The sequence below is a fragment of the Urocampus carinirostris genome, chromosome 1 (assembly GCF_059441175.1).
Source record: "Urocampus carinirostris isolate Australia breed hairy pipefish chromosome 1, RoL_Ucar_1.0, whole genome shotgun sequence".
Taxonomy (NCBI): Eukaryota; Metazoa; Chordata; class Actinopteri; order Syngnathiformes; family Syngnathidae; genus Urocampus; species Urocampus carinirostris.
Window position 1 is genome coordinate 40,400,544 of NC_142349.1, and position 8,441 is coordinate 40,408,984.

The 8,441-nt window shown below is 37.8% G+C and overlaps 1 protein-coding gene across 2 annotated transcripts in view; it reads left to right on the forward strand.

Moving 5' to 3' along the window:
• tbc1d16 (TBC1 domain family, member 16) overlaps positions 1 to 6,213 on the forward strand; it is a 30,487-nt gene extending 24,274 nt beyond the window's left edge. The window contains exons 12-13 of one of the 2 annotated variants that reach the window (XM_088339062.1): positions 124 to 320; positions 1,798 to 1,946. In XM_088339062.1, the coding sequence (XP_088195188.1) occupies positions 124 to 297 (174 nt within the window). In that variant the 3' untranslated portion in view covers positions 298 to 320; positions 1,798 to 1,946. Of the gene's footprint in view, positions 1 to 123; positions 321 to 1,797 lie in introns of both variants that reach the window. The other variant, XM_088339054.1, reaches the window with a different exon arrangement.
• Positions 6,214 to 8,441: the final 2,228 nt, after the last annotated feature.

Below are 8,441 nucleotides of genomic sequence, written 5' to 3' on the forward strand. Positions count from 1 at the left end.
CCCTTTAAGTATTTCGATTAAAAATTTGATTTCTTTGTTGCCAGGAGTTTATCGATTTTAAGCTGTATTTTGAGAAAACAATCCACCCAAAAGTAGCCACAATAACAATTATTAATTTGCCAGTTGGAGAAGCTGCAAGTCAATCGTTACAAGCCAACATCTCCTTTCCCCAGACCGATTACTTCCACCTGTTTCTGTGTGTGGCCATCATTGTCCTTTATGGCGAAGATGTTTCGGATCAGCAACTTGCCACCGACCAAATGCTGCTGCACTTCAGCAACCTGTCTATGCACATGAATGGAGAGCTGGTGCTCCGCAAGGTGATGCAACACACAATACCTTTCAAATAGCAGTACTTGCTCATTGTTTTGCCATGCAGGCAGTCAGGTATGGGAAATGTAATGTTTGGTTGTCAGCATAAAAGCAACAATAGATTTCTCATTGACAGACTTTGTAAAAAAAAAAAAATATATATATATATATATGTATATTCATTCAAAAACTATAAAATAAACATTTGAGGGATAATTTAGATCAGGCGTGTCAAACATATGACCCGCGGGCTGGGTTTGACCTGTTGGATTATTTAATCTGGCCCACCATACATTTCTGAGTGTATGAAAAAAGGTTATATGTGATTTTTTTTTTTTTTAAATGAATGCATACAAAATGCTCTCTCTGGCTGCTATAGAGAAGTAAGGTATATACTCTTAGCCTGATAGACCCACCCTAGTAGTTTCATCTGATCTAATCTAATCTTATTACCCATGCACTGCTAAAACTTTTATTTAGTATTCATTTTTTATTCATTTCAAATCGGTATGACAATTAAGGCTATTTTCTTTTTTCCCCACTTTTAGCTCCCACTTGGGTTTTTGGAGGGCGGTTAGTTGGTTTAGGTGTAAAACTGCATTAACTTGATTGTTAAAATCAAACAGTTAGCGCATTGAATGCCAAACACGAAAATCATTTTTTCTCCCCATTTTTATGAATAAATGTCTTATGCTTAGAAATCCCTTGTCATCCAGATTATACTATGTAGGGTAAGCTACTGAATTCCTGATTCAAATAATGAACAAGCACATTTTGGAGAAACATTTTTTTTTCATGACCGCGATGAACTGCGGTTTGACACTTTTTTTCCGTGTAAGTAATTGTGCCACAAACTTAATGCCTGACGTAATGCCATGAAGCACAATCGCTAAACGTAAATAGCTGGACAACCATTGCAGCTGAAGAAACAATGAGGTGACAACCGTAAAATAGTAATTGGAATCCTTGATGAACAAATGTTGACTTGTCGGTTTATCTTGCTAATTCTAAGCCACTTTCCAATTGTTATCTTTTAAAGCCACCAATTTAAAATATATTTGATTTAAGTCATTGTTTTAAATGATACAATAAAATACAATTCCTGTTTTATGTCACCTTTTGCTGTGCTTCACAAGCTGCCCACGCAAGGTGTGAGACGTTACCGGCCTTATTGTGGTGCGTCTGGCGGTGAGGATTTATGACGAGCGTGCGCCGCCTCCTGCATCCTCATGTTTATGGATGTGCCAGGCATCGCGTTAACATGCACTCGGTGTTCCGCTTTTGTTTATGCCATGTATTTTTTTCCGCATTTTTATTATGCACCCGACAAGCTCAATGACCTTGAACATTTTTTATTCCCCCTCGAGGTCATTGATTATATTAAAGCGGTGTGTTATGAAAATGCACAACAAGCTGTTTTGCATCCACAGCTTCAAAGCTCTCCGGCTTTATCTTATCATGTTGGTCTCCCCCTCACTCCTGCAGGCGCGCAGCCTTCTCTACCAGTTTCGCCTCTTACCCAGAATCCCCTGCAGCCTCCATGACCTGTGTAAACTATGCGGGCCCGGGATGTGGGATAGCCGCTACATCCCTGCTGTGGAGTGCTCTGGTGAGCACCCGGACTTACAAAGCTGCCCCTATGGGGGTACCTCAACGCCGCTGCCCTCCTCGCCCGCCCCGTCATGCACACCCTCACCAAGTTGCACCCCTGACCCTTCGCGAGATGCCAAATCACGGAACATTTTCACATTTAAGAAACAGTCCTGAAAGAGAGCCACTATTTACATCCCCAGCGACAGAATTCCTGGAATATTTTCCACCACTCTGTCATCGTGTACTGAAGACAGATTTTTGTCACTCGAGCCTTTTATGTGGTGCAACGTCACACAAAACCAGACGTCAGCGCAGCCTCTCTCGCCCCTTTTGAAGCGCAGCGGACAATCAGGACCCTTCTGGCAGTACGCCGTGATCTCATGTTGCTGCTTGGCCCTCTTCCACCGTCTTTTGTGGGTCGCGCGAGGTTGCGTCAGGGTCGGAGGCGAACAGCCACTGTTACCGCGGACTCTGGGCAGCGCAGGTCAAAACCGTGCACTGAGAAATCATTAAGACCAATATAGCTTTAAAATTATCTCCACATTTAGAAAGCTGTGTTTTTTATCTATATGTGCATATCTTATTAGAGAAGTTATTTTTGAAAAGGCACCACCCAGCCTCTTTGGGTTATTTCATTTCATCTGTGTTGATACAAATTCATCCACCATTTTTATCTTCAACATCACTCGTACAAAAATAATGTAAATTTGCACCACTTACCGTCTTTAAGCAAGAATTGTACATACCAGTGATAATAAAAGCATACCGTTACCCTATCAATATACTGGTCCCTTAAGAACAAATTCAAAATTTGCTTTGAAAGTCTTTAAAAAGTGCTTGAATCTGGCCGTGAAAAAGGTGTATGAACCCTGTAATAAAGAGAAAGAGGAAAATGATAGAGATTATGAATAACGATAAGGAATTGTTTTTTTTAATTTTGCCTACTTCAAACAACACCACAAGGAAGAATCGGTTACTTTGTGGTTTTATTTGACAACATTGTTTTTCTCCAAAAAGATGAAAAAGGAAAAACGTATGTAAATTAATTTCCTATCAGATTGAAAACTCTAATATTGCTGTCAAATAATTAAAAGTGTGAAATCTCTACCCTGACTAAAACTAGACCACAATGAAAAAAATCTGATTATTTTAACAAAAAACCCAAAGGGTTTTACATAAAACTGACTAAAGGTCTACCAAATTGGGATAAGTTTGACTAAATGTAAAAACATGGCAGAAGAAATAAACCCTGCAACAGTTTCCAGTTGGTTTGTTCTCAGGATTTGTATTCTAGAATTTACCCAGGCAAGAAAAAAATAACGTTTAAGTAATGCCAACATTTTTTTTTCTTTATGACCAAAAGTTGAAAATGACCACACTCAATAAAAAATAATATATTTTAATCAGAGCGCTTTTCAGGGCACCCAAGGTCATTGTACCCCCCCAAAAATTATGGTTATTCCTCATATTCTACCTTACACTTACACAAAAAGTTTGACCTGGAATCACTTTTATTAGACTTTAAAAACAGTATTATATTCAAAATGGCGTGTGCTAGATAGAGGAGAATTTGTCAAGAATGAAGGATATTTTTTTTATAATTATTCTACAGATTGTGTCTGAACTCTTAGAGGAAGTACTTTACTGTGTGCTTGTTGGTTTCAAAGATTTTACTCTTCAATAGAGTGAATGCTTTTTTTTCTACTTGATCAACAGGCAACCAGTCCAGAGTGTCTTTCTCATACTGTAAATTCAGTTCAAATATGCTCCAACTTGCCTTTGTAACATATGAGTTTTGAGTTCAACAGAACTGGATGGATGGATCTTTATCAATCTCCAAACAGACTCTCAAACTTTATAATGAAGGAAGTAGATGAGTAATTTACATAGGACATGTCCGTTCGTACACACTTTAGTTAGCAATACGATCTATTGAATGTACAGCAAATAAATATGCCTTACCACCTTCGAAGCAATATTCCAAAAGCAAAAGGAAGAGCTTACCGTATGCATTTTTTCCAAACATTCATTTTCTCCTCATGGGACCTAGCGGTGTGCTTAAGTAACCTGATTCGTCACATGATGATACCACAAGTGACAGTTGGGTTCTTTATGTAACCATAGAAAATTGGCATCTGACTACATCATGTGATCGAGTTAAGGTAACACTTGATTTAAATGTTTTGCAGCATTATTTTTGACATCTGTTTTTCAAAACGGAGAGTTGGATTCATTATATGTCAAAGCCACGTGCAAAACCAGCTTACTGCGTGGCTTTACACAGTCGGACATTCAAAAGATTTAAAAAAAACCTCCATTAAATTGTAATACAACACAATTTTAAACCCATGATATACAAGTCAAATTCCAGTAAAAATATCCACGTTTTTCGGTGAATAAATACAATGCTTTTCATAACAAGGTATGTGAATCGCCCCCTGATTTTTTAAGTGGATTTAGACAGGGGGAAATAAATGTAATTTTGGTAAACCTTCTACAAAAATCATTACGAAGCTTACACAAGTAGTTATACTTATATTTTTCTGTTTATAGGGTGTTCAATAGTTTAGTTTGACAAAATACATAAAGAAATGAGATCTTAAATGAATGGAAATCCCTCCCTGATTTAGTTTGTGGTTTGTCTTCTCTTTTTAGACAGAGCAAGGCTAGATAAACACAAATTGAATTTCCAGATTCAGTGTGAATAAGGGGTCACATTGGCACTGAAATCCAGATTTTAGTAGGCAAGGTATGATGGTCTCAGTGTGAGCGCCGCCTCAGTCAAATTTGAATCACCCCTTAATGTGATAGTTATAGGGTATGTTCAGAAATTTACTTTGATGCAGGCACTCTAATCTGTGAATCTGTCTCATTGGAGAAGCATTTCCCAGAATGTTGAATTCCCAAACACAAGACCATGTTATAAACCAATGAGCAACTCATCTTTCATCTGTTTTTACCTGGACTGTTTGCCATACTGGACTCACTTTGCCCCAGTTGTAGTGTCTAACTCATGGGTGGGCAAACCTTTCAAGTCGCGGAATGCTTTGGATTAAGAAATTTGGCAGAGGGGCCAGGAAGGAAAAAAGATTAATTGATTAGATGTCTTTTTTTATCTGTCGATAAAGACTCAAATACGATACTTAATGATTCATGAGGAAGAAACAAAATGTAGGCTACCCAGTTACACGTTATAGTAATTTCATATTTGTTGATAAATCGAATAATTTCATCAAGTAGTAAATTCGATACTAATGCATGAAAGAAAGTCAACGCAATTTGATATTTAAAATAATATACTATAAAAATAAAAACACTGGGGACAAGCAAGTCACCCAATGTTTTGCCATAATATACTGTTTATTGCCATTGTACATTTACCATTTTTGTTAGGCGGGCCAGATTAAAAAGATAGTCGGGACATAAATAGCCCATGAGCCTTCATTTGCCTACTGGTGGTCCAACTTCTTTTTTTACATTTTTGAGGACAATCTTGAATAACTAAATGTCACGTTTTGAGCAATGCTGTGAGTTTTTAAATGGTGAGAGCTAAGCTGTGTCATTCACCTTCCAGTATTTACTGAGGACTTGTACTTATTTTTTTTTATTTTTGGGGTGCAAAATCATACCATTAAGAAAATACAATGTGGCCAAAGAGTGCATACAGAATGTACTATGTTTGCTGATGAAGGTGTGAAAGTCCACATTTGCCTCCATTTATATTGGGCATTCTCTCAAACATGGACTTGTATGAAATTTATCAAACAGGAGCCTATCGGCATGTGAAATAATCGTACACTTGGTTATATCTTGTTTGCACAAACTCTCATACAATTTTGTCATAAGCTGAATATTGAGTTTAAGATGTGTAAGGAAAAATGATCGCTGGAGCTTATCTTGGACCTGACATTGGTTGGCTATGATAAGCCTCCTCTATTACTCACAATGTGGCTTGCAGTAGATTAAAAACTATTATAACAATAATCAACAGATACACGTCCAAGTGTCTCGATAATGATAATACAAGCAGCACTGCCTGGTAGTTGATGAAACCAATGTGAATGTTTAAATGGTATCTGGTCCATTTCGTTAATAACCCTAACACTACAATACGATGAAAAAAGTGTAAGGTCAATTGACATCTAATCTTGGTCGAAAAGATGCACAGCAGTCTAAAAGAGCAAATAAAAACAGGAAATGGTGGGCTGTCGTGGCCTGCAAGGCCTTCTCTGCTGGCCTTAAAATGGCTGAATCAATTATGTTGATTATGTTTAATACTTAAATACTTATTAAATAATTCCAAACGTCTGTCAGCTTCCTTTTATTGATTCTCCCTGGTTGTGCTGTTTCTAGATGCGTACTTTCATATTTAAGCATTTAACAATCATATTTTTGCCATTAGTTGTAGCTAGGCTCAGAAACCTCCGCTGAGGCCGCTCCAAAAAACCCTAAAGGCCGTTTACAGTAGCATCAGTATTGGATAAAGCTCTGGGTTTAGCCAATCAGAATCCAAGTGTTGTCAGTGCCTGCTAGCGGCCCTGGGAAACGTTACTGGTTCCACAAACTATGATTGGCTAGGAGGCGGTAATCCACCAAAGCAATTTCCCTGACAGGAGTTGCTGGTTCGAGCCCAAATCACTTCAGAGTCCTTATAAAAAAATGAGAAATTTCATTTCCAAGAGCCAGCTCCCAGGGCTGGTTCGTACGTGAACAACACATCTCAAATTCAGACTGGAGCTGAAGGCCTAGTTGTGAAATGCACTGCCTGCGACTGGAAAATGCCTATTAAAAATGCATAATGTCATGTGCGGACAGACATGTCAATAAAGGAGTGTGTCAAACCCTCAAGTTATATATTTCCCCTCTCATCTAACCCTTACAACTAAGCCACCCATCGGCTTCTGCTTGACTCTCACTTTAAATGACAGTGGATCGCATTTCTCATGTCTAAATGTTTGGTTACTTTACTCACACATCCTCAATCTCGCTATTATATGTGTGTAAACTTGAGTGACCTTTTCAAACATCTGGTAATAAGTGAAGCGTAGAAGTCCCCCTCCCAGCCACAGCCCCCCAGCTCCAACTCTGTAATTACGGTGAAGATGGAGCTGAAGAAAACCGAGCGTTTTATTGCCGACCTTCTCAAAGCTGGGTGTGGAAAGCGTCCTGCTGTGTGCGTGCAACATTTGAGCAGCTTTGCTCTACATTTCACTCTTGAACTTCTGATAAAACAAAACAGGTTCAAATATGGAACTATCCATACAATTCTCACGTCTAAGTAAAACTATTCATTGGACGATCACTATTTGAATGACTAGTTCATAATGATCATATCTATGCTATAGTGATGTGCGGTGAGGTTTGTGTCTGGTGAGGCAGTTAGATTTACAAATAACGGAACCATATTCATCATTTGATTGGTAGAACAAGAAGGCAATATATAAAATGTACCATGCAAAAAAAATAAAAAAAAAATGAAAGAAATGACGTCTACGCTAAAGGTATTAAGTTTAACGATATTAAGCTTGGGCTAAAATGTCAATCATTCTGTCTGGTTCGGGCTGGGCTTCTCTCTCGCCGATTTTATAAAGTATCCACCCGTAATTTGTTTATTTTTTTTTTGTGGGGGATTTGCGCAGAGATACCTTCACGCTCAGCAGAAGCAGTCACGCGGCGGGCGGGCGGAGTTGGACAAAATCCCTAACTCTTGTTTCGGGCTGAGGTTTATTCCAAATCCGAATCCTTGGTCTCACATTGGATGCAACGGGAGGCAAGAGAATTGATAGATGCGCGCCTTACTCAGCATAGTAATATAATACAAACTAATTTTAGTCACAACGTTCATACTTTGAAAATCCAAAAACTGTTAAATGAGTAGGAACTTTAATACTAAATTGATATAACCACTTAATGTATTTTTAATTTTGTATTTCCATGTTGCTTCCCCTGACAGCACATTACTGCTATGGTTCTATATATTAATTACATATATTAAAAATGTATTTATTTCGGGATTGCGCCATCATTTAAAAAATTTACTATAAGGAAGTACCGGTTCCTGTTAAATAGAAACTTGCAATTTCAACATTGCTTCTGGGGTCTTTTTCTTGGCCATTCCATTTCAGCAAGTTCCACAAACCCCAAGTACAGAAGTATGTAATGGGAACAGAGATTTCTTTCGTTAGTTTTACAGATAATGTTTCCCAGATTTAATAAGACGGGTATTTTATTTAAGCAATCACCTTCGTAACCCTTTTATTTTTCTCTTTTTTATTTTTTTTATTTTGATCTTCAGAAGAAGGCCTTCTCATTTTCAATGATCTGAAAAGCTGGTGGATAAATTTAACCGTTTCTTAGCAATTCTCATTTGGGTTCTCTTTTGCATCATTTTTCAAATGGAAATGTTTTTTTCACGTTTTATCAAATTCCCTATTTAAAATGATGGTATAGTTTATACGAAGTCAAGGTAAAATTGTGTGAAACGTAAATCTCCAAAGTAATGTTCTCTAACTTTCAGAGATTGTCATGAGAAAAAT